General features: G+C 40.6%; 1 protein-coding gene across 2 annotated transcripts in view; it reads right to left on the reverse strand.

Moving 5' to 3' along the window:
* Window positions 1-4,967: 4,967 nt before the first annotated feature.
* Window positions 4,968-17,922, reverse strand: part of NSMCE4A (NSE4 homolog A, SMC5-SMC6 complex component) — a 740,267-nt gene continuing 727,312 nt past the window's right edge. For both annotated transcript variants that reach the window (XM_044056053.1, XM_044056054.1), the window contains one exon: window positions 4,968-5,735. In XM_044056053.1, coding sequence (XP_043911988.1) covers window positions 5,664-5,735 — 72 coding nt within the window. In that variant the 3' untranslated portion in view covers window positions 4,968-5,663. The remainder of the gene's footprint in view (window positions 5,736-17,922) is intronic.

Here is a 17,922-nt window from a genome sequence, read left to right on the forward strand (position 1 = left end):
ATTACAGGGTGCATACCTGAGTTATGACTAACACCAGCACTTCTACCACTGGTCAAGTAATTTGAGGATTCTGATTTTGAAGGCGATCCTGTGAGTGAGATTTTGGACCTGTCAGTGTTAGAACAGTTGTTTTCCTCTGAGAGGTTCAAGGATCCAAACAGAGTTTTTTTCCCAAGTGCTGGCTAAATATAGGGATGTATTCAACTGGGAGAAATTTTCAACTGCCCCTGAGATCAGTAGGATTTATGATCTTTTTGGACAATGAGGCTTTGGATGTGGCAACCTTCTGTCCATTGATCCCAGTGTTGAAGGACGTTTTCATGAACGCTTGTAATTCTCCTCGGCTGACTGAGGCTCTGCCTAAAAGTGTTTAAGAAATTCAGGGTATGCTCAGTCATGCTTGGTCTCCAGGCCCCCTTGTCTGTGGACACAAAATATGGAAGGTAGGGAGGGAGGAATTCCCCGAATGGAAGTATGTGCATCAGTGCCAACTGTAACCCTGCTGAACCAGTAATAGTATGCAAGAGTATGAAATAATCTGCTGCCAAAGAGAAAGGTAGAGAGATAGTGTATGAGACAGTCTTACAGATGTTGAGAGAGGAGGGGAAGGGGGAATGCTGGCAGAGTCATTGTGAATGCATGGTATGTCCCTGTTTTTTGTTCCCCTCCTGCCAACTTTTTGTTCTCTATTTACCAGCAGATAGCAGGGAATTATTTTTTTAAGGAAAAAAGCAGTGTGTGTCTTAGTAACTCTGAAATTAATTCTCTTTGTAAAACTGTTTGAGAATCTGAGCAGCAGCAGGACCAAACAAAACCACCTTTTCTGCGTTTGAGTTTAAAATCTCAGACTTTGCCTCATCTAAAAAATTTTCATTATGTGCCCAAGTATAGCTTCTCAAAATAGCAGTAGTACAGTAGTTCCAGACACATTGCTTACACAATCATACACACCTTTCAAAGTATGTTTAGACACCTGAAACACATTATAAATTGTAGGATTCACACAGGGCCTACTTTCTGAAGGAAGTATGGTAGAACAATCCCACATGCAGTCAACACTTAACAGAATAGACTAGAAAAGGGAAAATTGTCTTATAAAGCCCATATAATAGCTCACCTACTTATCCACAGGAGTGAGGTTGGTATTAAGTGTTCTTTTTTTTCTTTTTTTACAGGGGTGGGAACTGAAAGCTGAGACTCATGGTTATTGCAGGCAGCATTTAAGACATCTTCAAAGGGTGGCATAATAGGAGGAAAGTGAGGCAAATCCACCTGCAGTATATCATATCTCCTCAGTTTAGGGAGAATGTGTACTTGTACCTACAAAAATACATAATTTATACTGGAACTAGTCTTAAGGGAAACTCCTCTGTTTGAGTTGGAGAAAACAAATTTTCTTCTGAATAAGAGTCTTGGGTTTGAGAGTCACATAAAGAAAAGGCCCTGTCTTTGTCTATGCCAGAATCCTCTGACATCTTCCTCAAAAATGACTTCTTCTCTCCAGGATAGAAAGCCTGCAATAAACTCACAGTGAAGGTAAAAAAAAATGCATCTTTTTTAACAGATACAATGTATTTGAATGATTAATGCCGAACCTTTAGTTTTTTTTTCTAGGGACATCCTTGGAGGAAGAACAAGAAGGGGAAGGCATATCATCTTGAGCAACAGGTCTCTTTCCCCGGACACCTCAATAGGACCATCATGGACTGACTCCCACACCTACAACAGATGGTTCTCCCATATCCATGTTGGACACTGCAACAGCTGAAGACATGTCTGACTCCATCTACGACCCCATCTACAGTGTCCAGCAAGGCTACATTAGAGAAATTCAAGGAAACCAAAAAGTGGTCTGAGGAACCAGCAACAGCCAATGCATCTAAGGCATTGACTGAGCCCATGCTGAAGAGAAGGGTTCACGCTTCAACAGTTTTTTTTTTCCTTTTTAGGCATGTTGGAAAAAGTACAGCAGGACCAGTGTAAGAATCCATGCTGTAGCCGAGTATGTGCTGCTAGGAGTAAGTAGTAGGCCAAGTGCTCACAAGCAGCCCCCCCCCACACACAGACAGACAGACAGACAGACAGACAGACACACACACACACACACACACACACACACACACACACACACACACACTTCAGTTCTTCAAAATTCAAATGTAAAAGCACAAGTACTACACAAATTATATTAGAACTCAAGTCCTTTCCGCAGAAAGTGCACAGAGAGAAAACATAGAATTAAGAAATTATGTCAGAAAGTATACTCAAGCACAAAACACAAAATGCATTTATACCCCTGAAATACTCTTCATTCTGTATAAATATAACACCTTAAAGCAAATGTTTCACGTAAAATAATGAAGGCAAGTAGTCACAAAGTGTGCACAAGCACCAAAATATGTACATAAAAACAATTCTGAAGCTTTGAATCCTTACATTTCAGTTAAAATGTCTCAAAAGCAGTAAATGTTTCTCATAAAATCAGCCCCTGTATTGATAATAAGACCTGTTCTAATTAAAAAAAATTAAAAATGCAATATTCTGTGTGTGGAAGAGTTCTTTATGGGTACTTATCTACCAGAAACGAAGCCCATAGGCAGTTGTTGCTTCCTGTGAAGGTCTCTCACCTGTTACTCCCGGAAGTGGCAAGAAAGTTCTGAAGAAATTCTAAAGTAATCTTAAACTTGGAATGATTATTTCCCTCCAAAAATAGGCTGTCCAATCAGCACTTAGGGTGACAATGTGGGAAAGGAGTCGGAGCTTTGTGAAGCTAACCAGCTGTGTACTGGGCAAGATACAACCCAAATAACCAAAGGCTACTGCAGCAATATGACTGATGAACATCCAGTCAACATCTACTTGAATCTAACATGCAAATTCAGAGTCACACTGAGAGAGTCATGTAGAAGAGTTCCAAACTCGGTAATCCTACAGTAAACTACTGCTCATGTACTACGCCTACAGATCTTGGCACCAGCCTACAAAGAAACAAAAATAAAAGGCCTGCTACAGTTTCCAAGAATGGAGCTTTTGCTCAGTGTTGATAGAAGAATGGAAAGGGCAGCAAGACTGTGACAACAGACAGTGCGCAGGTGATGCCATCAGCTAGATTCTAGAGTGATGGACTGCTATTCATAATTCATCCAGTCACTGTTAGCTCTCTTATGTATGTAACTGCTGAGCCTGGCACACTATTCTATTTATCTGTTAACCTTGTGAACTCACTAGACACTAGTCTCTTTTCAAGAGTGGCAGAACAAACTCTGGTTGAGTGACTTGCTCAGAGTCATACGGTAGGCAAATGAGACCAAGAGAATCAAAACTTTGGACTACAGAATGACATTCATTAGCAGCTCATGGCCTCAGTCCTCTGCACTAAGCCGCCAGGCTTTCAAAGGGCATGGGCCAACTGAAACTGAAGGAACAACAAAAATAAATAAAAGCTTTATACTTATACAAAGGGACCTTAAATTAATGAAAAGCAAGGGAGATAAACAACTGCTGTCACTAAGAAACCTATTTTACTATATTGCTAAAGTTGTTCTCCCTAAACTAAGGCTGGACAATTTTCCTTGAAATTAACCTGAATCTGCAGTACTCCTTTTTGTAACAAGAGTGATGGAGTGATGGACATGACAGATAAACATTACCAGCTAATCCAATAAAAATTTATGAAGGGTCTTTTTTTCACGCTTATAATTTTATGTCGCCTCTATGCAAGTTTGAGAATAAAACAACTGTTTATTGCTGCAAATTTTATTTCTGTAAAAGCAGAAAAGAAAAACAGCTGTTTCAACATAACACTAAAAACTTATTAAAATATGATCAGGAAAAGGTAATCTTCTTCAATCTTGCTTTGATACTGAGCCAAATTTCTCTACTTCTGATGCAACTAACTCAGTCTGATGGTATAAACAAAGTCAGTGCCCCCATTTACTCCAAATAATGCACTGCAGTGATAAATGGGTGTCAATCATACAAAATAAACTTGTTGTTAAAAACTTACCATTGGTTAGCCAAGAATGTAAAGACAGACATGTAGAGTAATCAGTAGTTAATGAACAAAAGAAGAAAAACACTACCTGAAGCTACTACTTGACCAGGGCATGAAAGATTACTATTTAAAAGTAGAGTATGAAAAAAAGATGGGCTTGGAGAACTATATGGATTTATGCTGGAAGCCAATCACAGACCAAGATACTTTAAACAAGCATTTTCCAAAGTTGTACCATTAGATAATGCGATTCTAATACCTGCTGTCTTCCTTACAGAGCTAAATGTTGCAAAAGCACTCTGCAAAGATGTGCGTAACTAAACAGATCTCAACAGTGAGAGCACAGTTTGAAGAGTAAATAAATACGCAAGCTGTATTATAAAGACCTGGACTTGTACATCATGTACATTGTTTGTAATATATTGTTCAGAAAATGATGAAAGCCTGTTTTACCTGTCAAAATATGTTTTTGATTTTTCTCTGAAAGTAAATAAAATATCTTTTTTTGAAAAAAAAAAAAAGACCTGGATTGAATCCAAGTCCGTCTCTCATAAGTAGGTCTCCCAAGCAAAGTAACTGAAAATTTGGCCAGGTCTGACAGAAAATTTTTGTTTTGGCAATTAAAGTCCTTTTATACTGCTACATGTACTTATAACATAATCTGGTGTCATTGCAACTCAGAGAAGGGAGACCCCACCTTTCCAGTGACTCTTGTCTTTCAGATTTAGCTGATCATATTTTCAGTTGAATTATTGAAAAATCAAAATTCAAATGACCAAATTACATAATTACAACTGGAGTCTGATCATAACGACTCCCCCTATTAAAACGTGCACTCAGTAAGAAACTTAGCCAGATTGATTCTCAGTCCCCCATGGAAGACATGTGAACATGTGCCATTAAAGAAGATTAAAAAATTCTTCTGAGAGACGTAAGCAAAGACAAAAAACATTAACATACGCTACAAGCACTGTCTGATAAATAAGACTGCAAAATTTTTAATAATAAACCAGGAAAGATAAGGTCTTTACAAGATCTTAACACAAACATACACAATAAATAAATATAAAAAAGATCACACTGCTACTAAAGGCAGCAGCACTTATATTAACATGTAAAACAAAAAACTAACTGAAAATGAACATTTCCAGTTTGTTCCTTTAATGCCATTCATTCCCTCACTATTTCAACCTTTACACTATGTACTGGTATTTGGTTATAGTAATATGATTAGAAATTAATTCAATCTCTCAACATGTAAGGCACATTTTTCCTTAGATAGCATATGTGTAAGAGTGAAAGATCGATAAAAAAGAACATTTCTCTCTTACTTATACATGCGTTCAGAGATTTTGTTCTTAAATCTGCAGCTCAAACCAAAAGCATTACAAGAGCATCATGGAAGTGAGCTGAAGAATACACCTGAACACAGCTAACTGGCAGTTCAGTAGTTACATAAACAAAACACTTTATGTGCCTTATAAGCAATCCCTGCAATTACAAATAAAATCCAAGAAAAATATAAAATCACTAAGTGGAATAAAACACTAACTGCCAGTTTACTTGTTTGTATAAATACTATAGGAGGGTACCTAAAATATTTTTTTCCATGTTCTGCAAAAAAAATGGTAGAAAATGTAAAGGACATCTGTGGAACAGCTTCTGATGTTTAACTGGAATAGATGAGCAAATTCACTTTAGCTGTATGTTCTCTGAAAGACTGTAATTCTTCAAGTGACATCTGTGAAAAACAGTAAAATAAAAGAACTGTTACAGCAAAATACAAACATTGAAAAATTTCATAAACAAACACTTAAAGCAATGGTTTTTAATGACTACTTCAAAAGCCAATACAAAAATTTACATCACTGTCATTTTGCATTGTTTGACAGCACCCATTCAGTAGGTCCTTGATTTGCCTCAAGATGGCAAAACAGGAGCCACCTGTGCACATCTAGAGAAAGAAGGACTCTTTTTATCTTTGTTCTGAGGGCTTGGAAAGAAGGTGGGAAGATTAATGGCCTGGTTGAGGGTCAAGCTAAGTAGTAGTTAGTGGAGCTTTTCTCCTCGGGCCTCCACTGAAAATGGACATGTATCCAGTTGGACTAGCCCAGTTAACAAATGTAAAATAAATAAATAAATAAAACTCACTGACCACTTTAGACATAAACAAAGGATTGACTCTCAAGGAAACTCTGTCTTTTTAAAAAATATAGACAGGAAGAGAAATTATAAGGGCTTGAAGTTTAGAAACTCTTGTAGATAAATTAAGGACCAGCAGAAGAATGGTTTTCTATGTACAGAGTTTGAGAAGTGGAAGCTGTTGGCTCAAAATGTAGCTGAGTAAGTTTTTCCAAGACAAAATTTAGTTCCCACAAAGGAGGAATAGCGCTCCTAGCAAGGTTCAAACAAATGACACCCTTGAGGAACAGTTTTATCTCAACCATAGAAAGCAGTGGTAGGTTTAGCGACAAGCAGAGATGAAGACAATTCTGCCTGAACAGAAGAGTAGGCTGAACTGGATCTTAACAGCTCACACAAATAAGAAATAGTAGAAGGAACCCTAGTTTGTGTATGATTCTGCTTGCTAGTAGGAGAGCAGACAGAAAAAATAGTCCCTACTGCCCCTTCAAGCCTGTCCTGCAAGGGAAATTCTCACTCTGGGCTTCGTGGCTCCATCCATCCCCATGACTTCTTCTTGTGTGAGAAAAGCCACCATGAAATGCATGTCTATCCTGCAGCCTAGAAAGACCTGGTCCTGAGTAGTAGTCAATGCAGACTTTAGATTTATAAAGCATAGCTGAGATGCCATAACAGAACTTCCTGAGAGGGTGCCTGAATTAGCAGGTAGTCAAGGTATGGGAGTATCTGAATTCCCTGATTTCTGCATAAGGAGATAGCAAGGGCCACACGTTTTGTAAAGAACCTGGAGGCAGTAGATAACCCAAAGGATAAAGCAGAGAAATGAAAAAGCATGACGAGAGTGCAGAAAGCCTTAGAAACTTCCTAAAAGAATGATGGATGGGGTGTGGAGATGAGCATTTTTCAAATCCAAGGATATCAGAAAAGCTTGTGGAAGGATGTAAGGAAGGACTGCAGAGAAAGCATTCAGAAAAAGATTACCTGACACCTTCAGCAAAATGTCAAGTTGGGGCAAATCTATAAAGGGCCATTCTCTTTCTCTGGGTACCAGAAAAAGCCTGAAATAAATCCCTTTTCCTACCTGCTGTGGGGGCACATATACTATGTGTGCCTTGTTTGTGTTTGTGAATACCCTGCAAGACAGGAGGTAAAAAGTGCACCTGGTTGGGAGGGAGTGATGGGATACCTCTGAAAGGTGAAATATCCTTTGAAGCCATTTTGTAGCCCTGATGAGTAATGAACAGGAATATTTGTCTGAAGTTATGAGCTACCTAGCAGAAAAGGATGATGTTAGTCTTTTTGACAGGAGGAGGGATGGACAGAGGGGAACAGGAGGTGGCAGTAAATAGCCAGGCTGATTTGTCTGGAAAGGGAGGTTTCTCAGACTTGGGGTCTTTAGCAGATAGATTTACATCCTGAAATTTCTTTCTTCGCATTTTCTGCCCTTCTGTGCAGACCTGGTGTCTCTGTGAAATATGGAAGTGGGCTTAGCTATGTAGTTCCAGTGATATCTGGGGACAGAGGTAAGGAAGATTTGCTTGAAATCTGGCATTGTTTTCCCTTGTTCTTGCAAGGATTTTAAAGTGTCTACTGTCTTAGGACCAAATAACAGATCCCTGTTAAGAGGGGAATCCAAAAGTTTTCTTTAATATCCTCAGCTAAATCAGCTACTCTGGATGAAGCTTCCACTGTATTATAACTACACTTTATAGTATGTCTTGTCACATGGGTAGCTTGACCCGCCACAGAACTAGCCTGCTGTTTTGTTTCAGACACTTCTAAGTTGGAAACGGTTTTGTTCAAATCACTCAGAATGGACAACATATATGTAGTCATTTGTGTCTGTAATTCAAACCTCTGAATGCCAGAGTAGCAGAGGTGTAAATCTTTTTTCCATACCTGTTCATGGACCTATTATCTCTATCTGGGGATGGGACATTAACAGCAGGTAAACGCTTGGAAGGCTTGTCTGTGGAAACAAAAAAAAAAAAAACACAGGCATCTGCCAAAGGATTTTTTTATAGGAGAATTTTAAGTCTTCTGACACTTTATAGAACCTACTGCGTTATCTTACAGGCTGGAGGTTGAGAGTCAGGCAAAGTAGAAGTGGATGCAAATGCATCCAGAAAAGTAACAAACCTCCAGTAAAATGTAATATCTCCTCTGCACATCAGACACTTACTTGGATTCCCACTCAAGATGCTGCATCATTTTTGTGATCATTTCCCCAAAGGAGATTTTCTCATATGGCGAGTCAGGGGATTAGGTATCCTCATCATCGGAAGCCATTTGGCCTGGGACAGAATCCGAAATATGTCAGGGAATGGTCATCCAAAGTCTGAGAAATGGATGAAAGTACTGCGGGCTCTTGAGAAGCCTCAGCGGGTATGTCAGAGTCTGACTGGGCAAATGATGGTTCAGGCCTAGCCATTTGAATTTCTTTTTCAGAATGAGACATATGTCAGATGCAGAGGGTTCCACCATTTTAGACTGGGTGAGGCACTTCAAGCGCTGAACCTCATAAATAGGTAATAAGAGAGAGAAAAAATGCTTATGAAGGGATATTGGTACAAATGACTGACAAATCTGGCAATTCTTACAGTCATGTTCAGCTCAAAGACAAAAAAATACAATGGGAGTGAAGATTCTTATAAGAAATCTGCCTTCCACAATCGCACTTCCAATACCAATAACCACTTGTATCACAGACCAATGGGTGTGAGACCTGTGCTAGAACAGCTAGTGAGATAATCTGAGGATCTAATGCTCATACGTTCACTTATGCACCCTTGGGTGGGCCTAAATCATACGACAGACGCACGCTTCTATGGGAGGTTTTGGCTTTGGTAACCTGCTGGACTTTCAAGTTATTTAACGAGATAACCCAACAGCACTGGGATAATGCAACAGTGATCTAAGCAAATACATCATATCAAACTTTCAGATTATAAAACTATTCTAAAGGTAACTGTCATCAAAATTAATGAGCTGAAGGGAAACTTTTCAATAAAACTGAATAAACTGGTTCTCAAGGAGGCTTTGTTAACAAATTAAGACAAAGTTTAGACCTGAGGAAAATACTAATACCATCTTGGAAGGTACAGAACAAGGTATATAGCCCTTTACAACACGCTGGACAGCTAGCTGGCTCACTGAAAGGACCCAGGAAGTTAGAATTGGTGAGGCCACCTCTACAAAGAGACCAGTCACCAGTGGAGTCACCCAGGGCTCTAAGCTGGGCCCACTCCTCTTTGGCATCTACTTCACAGATGTCAAAGCTAATGTAAAAGGTCTCTGGCAAACAAAGTTCGCAATCACAGAAGAAGGCAATATGGGAGCAGTCACTGAATTCCCCCAAGATAACACACTTCAGGAAGATCTAATGCAGTCAAACATTTGGTGACAAAGCCATGGCTTGAAACTCAATACTCAGAAATGCATTATAATATCTTTTGGGATGTCTGCCCGCCTTTGTAACTACGTTATCAATAAAACACCTTTAAAAGTTGATTCATTGGTCAGGGATATGGGAACTCATGTAGACAATAACCTAGACCTATGACCAACGTGTCTAAGGTAGTAAGAAAATCCTTCTGTGTTACTCAACCTATAAGCAAGGGCTTAGCATCTAGGTCTAGAGAAGTCATCATACCACTGTACTTGGCCCTTATCAGACACATCATAGAGTATAATGCCCCCTTTAGTATGTACCTGTCCAGACAAATACAGCAAATGGAAAGTCCAGAAAGGATTCTTACAAAAAGAATACAGGGAGTAACCACAATATCCTACACTGATCGCTTCAAAGCCCTGTCTCTTTACTCAGTATCATACAGTCTTCTGAGAAGTGATTTTTGCCTGGCATACAAGGCATCCCTGGACCCTGTTTTAATGAACATTTGCACATCTGTAAAACAAACAGCATCAGAACTGCTAGATTAAAATACCTAAATTTTGACATATTGGACGGACAGATATGTTTCCCAGAGAATTCCCAGTCTCTAGAATAAGCTCCCAAGCCATGTGAAACAGAGTTCCTCCTTATCCCTATTTAAATGCAACTTGGACCAATGGATAGGTAATCGGAAATTCACCCCTGGTCTGCTTCCTATGTCTCTGATGAACAGAGGCAGTCAGTAATCACCTATATATAAATCGAATTTGTGGGTCACATTTGAGTTGCATGGCTAGGCTTATAAGGGCCCTAGTGGTCATTAGTCAAGTATACACCTATGAACCTATGGAAGACTTCTGAAAGAGAACTACTTCCTTGCTGGGTATGACTCTAATCAACTAATCAAACTACTGACCATCTAAATGTAGGTACCCCTTTCAGCTAATGCTATGCAGCAGGGTTACAGCTTTGATAAAATCAGCAAAAGTGAAATGAAAGTTATGCACTTATCATAATGTTAGACCTGGAAGAGTAGGTTCACCTTCACTAACTCTCAGAACTAAGGCCACAGGCAGGCCACATGGCAAATTTAACTTTCGCAGACAAGGAAAATCCTTCTCATACCCTATAATACACTACTGTGCTCACCATTTCCATATCTGAAGTTAGCCACATCAGGTTAATAACACAAGATGCGCAAAACCTTCTTGATCGATAACGAGGAAAGTTGGGTGAGTGGTGATATGTTACTGGGTACGGACCACCTCTTCTCAGACACAGAACACTTCCAGATTTAACATTACGATAAGTACATAATGTTTACATCTGAGAAGAGGTCCAGTCCTCAGTAACTAAAGGGCAGAGTATCCAGCTAGTAAAAATAAACGGTCTCCTTCATAGGAACATACCCTCAACGATGCTGGCTCCAAAAAATGATCTGGATTTGAAGATAAGATCCGGCTTGTTATACTGTGCAAACAGTACTGAGAAAAACAGGAACAAACCAATATATAGAAATATATAAAGAAAAATATATATAAAAATATATATGTTTTTACCCCTTGAAATATATTTCTTTTGACATATATATTTATATATACATATTTATTAGAGCATTTTGAGTGTTCATGGAGAGTTTTTATATGTATTTTTTATATTTACTTTGTCATTTTATACATTTCAGCATGTTTATATGTGCATATATTTTTAAGCTTAGATTGACTCATGAATACGTAAACAAGAAGCAGCTTTTGATAGGCCAATAGGAGATGTTTTAACTATATAAATGTAGCCTATGTACTTGAAGGTCTTTGTTACATGATCTGATGAAGCTCAATTGAATGAGTGAAAGCGCTTATCTGACCTGCAGTGGAATTAAAGTTGGATTTTAACCTGAGGATTTTGCCTTTTCATCTACACTTGTGACTCTTGGTACTGAGAAAAAGCCACTCTGCTACAACAAACATTTAAATCAAGGACCACAGTATTAACAAATTATAGAGAAGTAGCTACATTTCTAGTAGAGTGGGCCTTAGGACTTACTGGCTATGCTTTATTACATTTCAAGAAGTAAAATCTGACAGTCATCTAAGTTATCTTTTAAACATTATGGCTTAGTCTCATGTTGGAAAAGGAAACAGGAAACGCAATATAGAAAGTACTCTCCAGAATATGAAGTGGATAGAAAGACAGGTAAATGGATGTACTGGTTAAGATACGTTGCAGTGGTGACCTTGAGCATAAAGGAAATGGAGAAAGTGAGAGAGATTCATTCACAGCAACATTCTATTTGTGAAACATGGCTTGAGTTTGTAATTCTGAAATATTTCTGCTTGAAATCACCACCCTCTCCCCCCCCCCACATTTTTCTACATGGAGTTGGAGTATCTAGTCAACTACTGACATCTTTCTAAATTCAGTTTCACTCTCCTACCTTGTTCAACAGTCATGCACAAGTGTTGCAGGTCTTCTCTCATGCAATCCAGCTATCTCTTTGCTGGACGTCATTTTTTCTTTTGACTTCTTCCTGTCTCTCCTAAATCTTCTTCAATACATTCCCTTCTGATTTTCTGCATATGTGCCCAAACGACCATAGTCTGTTCTCTTTGACCTTTGCTGCAACTGGAGCTACTTGCGCTTCTGCTCTTATGTCCTTACTTCTTAGTCTATCTTGCAGTATGCACCCTACCACCCATGTCAGGCACTTCATCGCAATCACCACTAGCTTCCTCAACTGTTCTGCCTCACTGCCCACGTTTCGGTGCCATACAGTAGTACTGGTTACATCACTGTTTTGTACAGCTTACTCTTCATCTTCTTTGGCATTCTTCTGTCACACAATACCACCAGGCACTCCGTGCCAGTTGGGTGAAACCCCCCTAAATCTAGCACTTACCTCCTCTTTTAGACTTCCATTCTTCTCAACCATCCCTCCCAGATACCTGAAGCTGTTAACTCAACTAGATAGGATAATACTGGAACAGGTTATCAGCTTCTTCTGATTTTCCCAATTTGTTGCAATTACAAATTACTTATCTGCACTCAGTTTCACCCAGTCTGCCTTCAGCTTTGTATCCCCTATCATTTGCTGAAATTCTTCTTCAGGGTCCATCTGTAATACCACACCGTCTGCATACAGCAGCTTTAGTGATTTGTATTGTCTGGCCTGTTTGCTAATGTAGTCCATCACCAGAATGAACAGCAGTGGGCTTACAGCTGAACCCTGGTGCACACCATTCCCACTGGGAATCTTTCCGTGAGTCCAAATACTGTACTTATGTCATTGGGCCCTTGTACATAATCTGCACTAATTCTATCAATTTCTCTGTGACTTTGAACAGTTGCTGGACTGCCCAAATCAGCTTTCTTCACAGCTTGCCATTTGCTTTCTCTGAGTCTAGAATGCCCAGATGGACTCTTCAGTCATTGCTAGCTTCATCTCCACTTCTGCTTGAAGTGATTATCACCAAAAAAAAGGGTTGTACAAGTAAGAAATTTCTAATCGACTGAAGTAGCAGGCTCGACAAGAGCCAAGGTAATTTTTTTCAGTAGAAAGTCAAATGCAGGAAGGTAATTGATCTTGTAAGCAAAGGTCTTAACAAGAAGGTATCTTCAGGAAAGGTCTTGTACACCTTCGGAAAAAAACTAAGGAATAAAAGGGAAACCCATCATGCAAACTGGAAATGGCAGCCAAATGGACTTGACTAAAATAATGAAGTCCAGAGTCAAAAATATTGGTAAGGTAATCCAGAACAGTTGGAACATGGGAAGAAAAAGTACAGTTGTGTAAAATCTTACCAAAACAGCAGATGCCCTTTCCTTCACTGTTGCAGTATTTGTAACCTTTGGGATTCCTGCTTTTGGTAGCCCAATGTTCAGCCAGTATACAAAAGTCTAATGTTGCTTTAAGGCACACCACACGTCACACAAATGTTCCTTCCATAGCATTGGGCATAAAGGTGATGTTCGGATGTACCACCCTCAGAACTGACTGCCCCAGTAGGAACACCAATCCAAGGAAAACCAAGAGGTAACCAGTACATCTAGGAGAAAAATGGACTGAGAGACAGAGGGAGGAACTGAATACTGCAACAGTGAAGAAAAGGACATCTTCTGTTATGGTAAGATTTTACACAACTGCACTATGTCCTTTTCTTCACTGTTGCAGTATTCGTAACCTTTGGAAGAGTGCCAAAGCTCAAGACAAAACTTGGGAGGAGGAAGGACCAGCAGAACCTTCTAGAAAGCCATGAAGGATGGCTGTAGAACAACCAGCTCTAGCTCTGGTGATTCCATCCAACTTGTAGTGCTTGGTAAAAGTATGCACAGAAGTCCAGGCAGCTGCTTCAAGAACAGAGTTAGTAACCAACCCCTTGAAAACAGCACCAGAAGAAGCCACAGCTGTAGTTGAATGAGCCTTTACAGAAGAAGGAAGGTTCTTATGATGCAAAGTATAAGAAAAAGATAAAGACTTTGAGATGCAAGAAGAAATAGTTTGCTTGGATACAGCTAAACCAATAGACCTAGGATGAAAAGAAACAAACAAATGATCACATTTTCTAATAGACTTAGTCTTACCAAAATAAAATCTGAGTTGTCTGTGCACATCCAAAGCATGAAGTGCCCTCTCACTGTCAGACTGCAGAGAGGGAAAAAATAGGCAAATGGATAGACTGACTGACAACTCATTAACCACCATGAGCATAAAAGAAGGATTAGTATGCAATGACACCCTGTCTTTATGAAACACCAAAAAGGGAGGACTTGAAGCTCAGAAACTTATGTGGGATAAGAGCCAACAAAACAGTCTTCCAAGAGCAATGTTGCAAGGAAGCTGAAGCAGCAGGCTCAAATTTAGCTTGAGACAACTTTTCCAAAACAAAATTAAGATCCCAGGGAGGAGGAACAAGTTTCCTGGGAGGCCTAATATGAAGGACACCTTTAAGGAATTGTTTAGCTTCAAATCTAGAGACCAAAGGAGGAGACAAAGGCAAACAAGCAGAGATAGCTGATAAGTGGGCCTTAGCAGAAGAATAGACCAAACAAGCATGGAGCAATTCACACAAATAAGAAAGAATTGAAGGAAAATCCACAGTAAGTAGAGCCAGGTTATGAGAGAGACACCAGACAGAAAACTTCTTCCAATTGGTTAAGTAGGATTTCCCAGTATTGCATTTCCTGGCCTCCTGCATGAACCTAAGCATGTCCTCAGAAAAAAGGTGTCTATGTGGAATCAAAATCCTATCACCCACAACATCAGCAGAAGTGTGGACTGGTGGGGATGGATGAGAGATCCCTTGTCTTGTGTGAATAGGTCCACACTGTGAGGTAACTTGTGTGATGACTACCACTGGCTAAATGCAGAAGAAGAGGGAACCAATGCTGTCTCAGCCAAAAGGGAGTCACCAACAAGATTTTGGGAGCATCCTGTTGAATTTTGAACAGGACTTCTGGAATAAGAGGAAGAAGAGGGAATGCAGAAAGAAACATCCCATTCCAAGAAAGAGAGAGGACATCCACCTTCCACAGCAGTGGACCTGGGACTCTGGCACAAAATAGAGAAAGTTGTCTGTTCAGAGGGGAGGCAAACAGATCTACTTGAGGAGTATCCTCTGGAGGACAATGTCCAGAAACACATCCCTGTGAAGCATCCATTCATGGGATTGAGTTAAGGACCTGCTCAGTGTGTCTGCCATAAGGTTTTGACCTGAGGGAATGCAAATGGCCCAAAGAGTCACCTGATACTGTATAGTAAGATCCAATACCAGGAGTGCCAACCGACAAAGAAGGTAAGATCTTGTTCCCCAGTTTGTTTATATACCACATCTCTGTGGCATTATGTGTAAATACCTTGAGAGGTCTTGGGGAGAAAAGAGGATGAAAAGCCTGAAGAGCCCACAGAGCAGCCTCTCATCTCATTGACTGTGATGCACTCTTTCTGTTGAAGAGGTGACCACACCCCCTCCTGTACCTTTAGGGAGCCAAAAACTGCTCCCCATCCCATGTCTGAAGCATCTGTGAATAGTTCCTGAGAGGGAAGAGGGGAATGAAAATGGAGCCCTGGGTTTACAGACAACTGCTAGATCCACCAGTAAAGTTCCTTCTTGAGACAAGGAACAAGAGGAACTACAAAGTCTAGAGGATGTGTATGTTGAAGCCAAATTGACTTCAGAAAACACTGAAACTTTCTCATGGGGGTTTGGCCAGAGGGACCATAGGGATGGTAGGTGCCATGAAACCCAGAGCTCTCAGAAACTCCCTGGCTGAAATGGAGGCCAGAGGAAGAAGAGCTTGAAAGAAGGAAATGACAGTTAAGGCCTTGGGAGGAGGCAGGGATGCCAGCATAGCCACTGTGTGAATCCTGCAACCTAGAAAAACATGATCCTGAAAAGGAGCCAGGGAATACTTTTTGAATTTTACTGTGAACCCCGGACTCTGAAGAAAGGAAATGGCAAAATGAAGATTTTGCAACAGGATCTTTGGAGAGGTGGCCTAAATCAGCAGGTTGTCCTAGCTAGGAAATACTGGGATCCCCTTAAGCCCGCAAAAAAGCAATCACAGAATGAAGAAACTGTTGCAGAAGAAAATGAAGTTACAAGGCTGGAAAAACTCCCTTATCAACCTCAACAAAAATTTGAGGTCCCTTATCAAATCCTCTAAAGCCAGCTATGAAGGCAGAATTGCAGTGGACACCAAAAACAATTACAAAGTCTTCTATAACTATACCAAGAACCTCCAAGTCAATACTCAGATTTGTTCTGAGTTATTGCACAATGGTACCTCCTATACTGAGCTGACAGATTCAGTGCCAACTTTACCCCCCCTCCAAAGGCCCTATCACAGTACCAGAAAAAAGTCTGCTATCCAACATTTCTGCAGCACAGGTAAAAGCTGCATTGTCCAGAGCCAAGAATACAGCATGCATGGGTCCTGATAATATCTCTGGCTGTGTTCTACATGAGCTACAAAACGAACTAGCACCACACCTATGTGCCCTGTTCAATCACAGCCTTACCTCAGGCTTTGTCCCTAATGAATGGTGCACAGCTACAGTCATCCCTCTCCATAAATGGGGAGCAGCTACAGACCTTGGGAACTATCGCCCCATAAGCCTGACAAGTCTGGTATGTAAAGCTATGGAACACATCATCATGGAACTGCTTAACAAATATATAGAGGCAATCTACAAACTCTTGACCCCATGCAGTTTGGCTTTGTCAAGGAGAGGTCCAGCCTGCTGAACCTGGTTGACTTTTTCGAGGCAGTCACCAAGGCTGTGGATGAGGGTAAAGCAGTGCATACAGCCTAACTTGATCTGGCCAAGGCCTCTGATACCATTCCCCACTCGGGTATTATTGATAAACTAACCAAACTAGGCATCAATCCTTATATCACTAGGTTGGTTGCAAATTGGCTCACAGACAGGACCCACAGCGTGAAAGTTGCTGATGCCAAGTCAGACTGTCGAGCAGTCATGAGTGGAGTCCCACAGGGCTCGGTCCTGGGACCTCGCCTGCTTGGCATCTACTTTTCAGAAGTCCAGGCCAACAGAGAGGTACTTTGGCTGACCAAGTTCGCTGATGACTGCAAACTAGAAGTCATTATTAACTCCTCAAGTGAGGCAAACATCCTACAAAAAGGCCTCACTGAGACCAATGACTGGTGTCAGAAAGTACAGTTTTGTACCTACCATAAATGTAGATGTCCGATAGATATGCAACTGCAGTCCTTACATATGGGTTGTTCTGCCTCAGGCAGCCCTCGGTCGGCTGGATTCCAAAGTCTGGGTCCGGCGTCGGCTGATGTCGCCTCCTCCCCGACGTCAGAGCGGCTGGGGTATAAAAGCATCAGCCGACGCCATCTTCCTCAGTGTTTCTTGCCCCAGATGCCAGGTGCCCTCCTAGGAAGGCTAAATTTAGAACTGGATAAAATTTCCAGACATACACAATAGCAATAAACAGATACACCATAACAGATATCCCCAGTTAAGTATAAAAGGAGGGAAGTGGACCCAATACACAGAGGGGTAGGAGGGAGGGAAAACCTGACTGCAGTTGCATATCTATCGGACATCTACATTTATGGTAGGTGCAAAACTGTACTATGTCCTTCAAGAATGCAACTGCAGTCCTTACATATGGGTTGAATACCATAGCCAAGCTGGGGGTGGTAGGCTCTAAGATAAAAATGGTGTAGCTAAAATGCCCTGCAGGACTGCCGCAGCAAAGCCTGCTCGGGAACTGGAATATAAAGGCAGGTTGTAGTGTTTGGAAAATGTATGCATGGAGCTCCATGTAGCAGCTTCTAGAATGTCCTTTGTAGCCAACCCTCTTAGGAAGGCTGTGGAGTTGGCTGTAGCTCTGGTGGAGTGTGGCCTGATATTGGCTGGCAC

Source organism: Protopterus annectens, chromosome 14.part0 (genome assembly GCF_019279795.1).
Source record: "Protopterus annectens isolate FY-2018-M chromosome 14.part0, PAN1.0, whole genome shotgun sequence".
In the NCBI taxonomy this organism is placed as follows: domain Eukaryota; kingdom Metazoa; phylum Chordata; order Ceratodontiformes; family Protopteridae; genus Protopterus; species Protopterus annectens.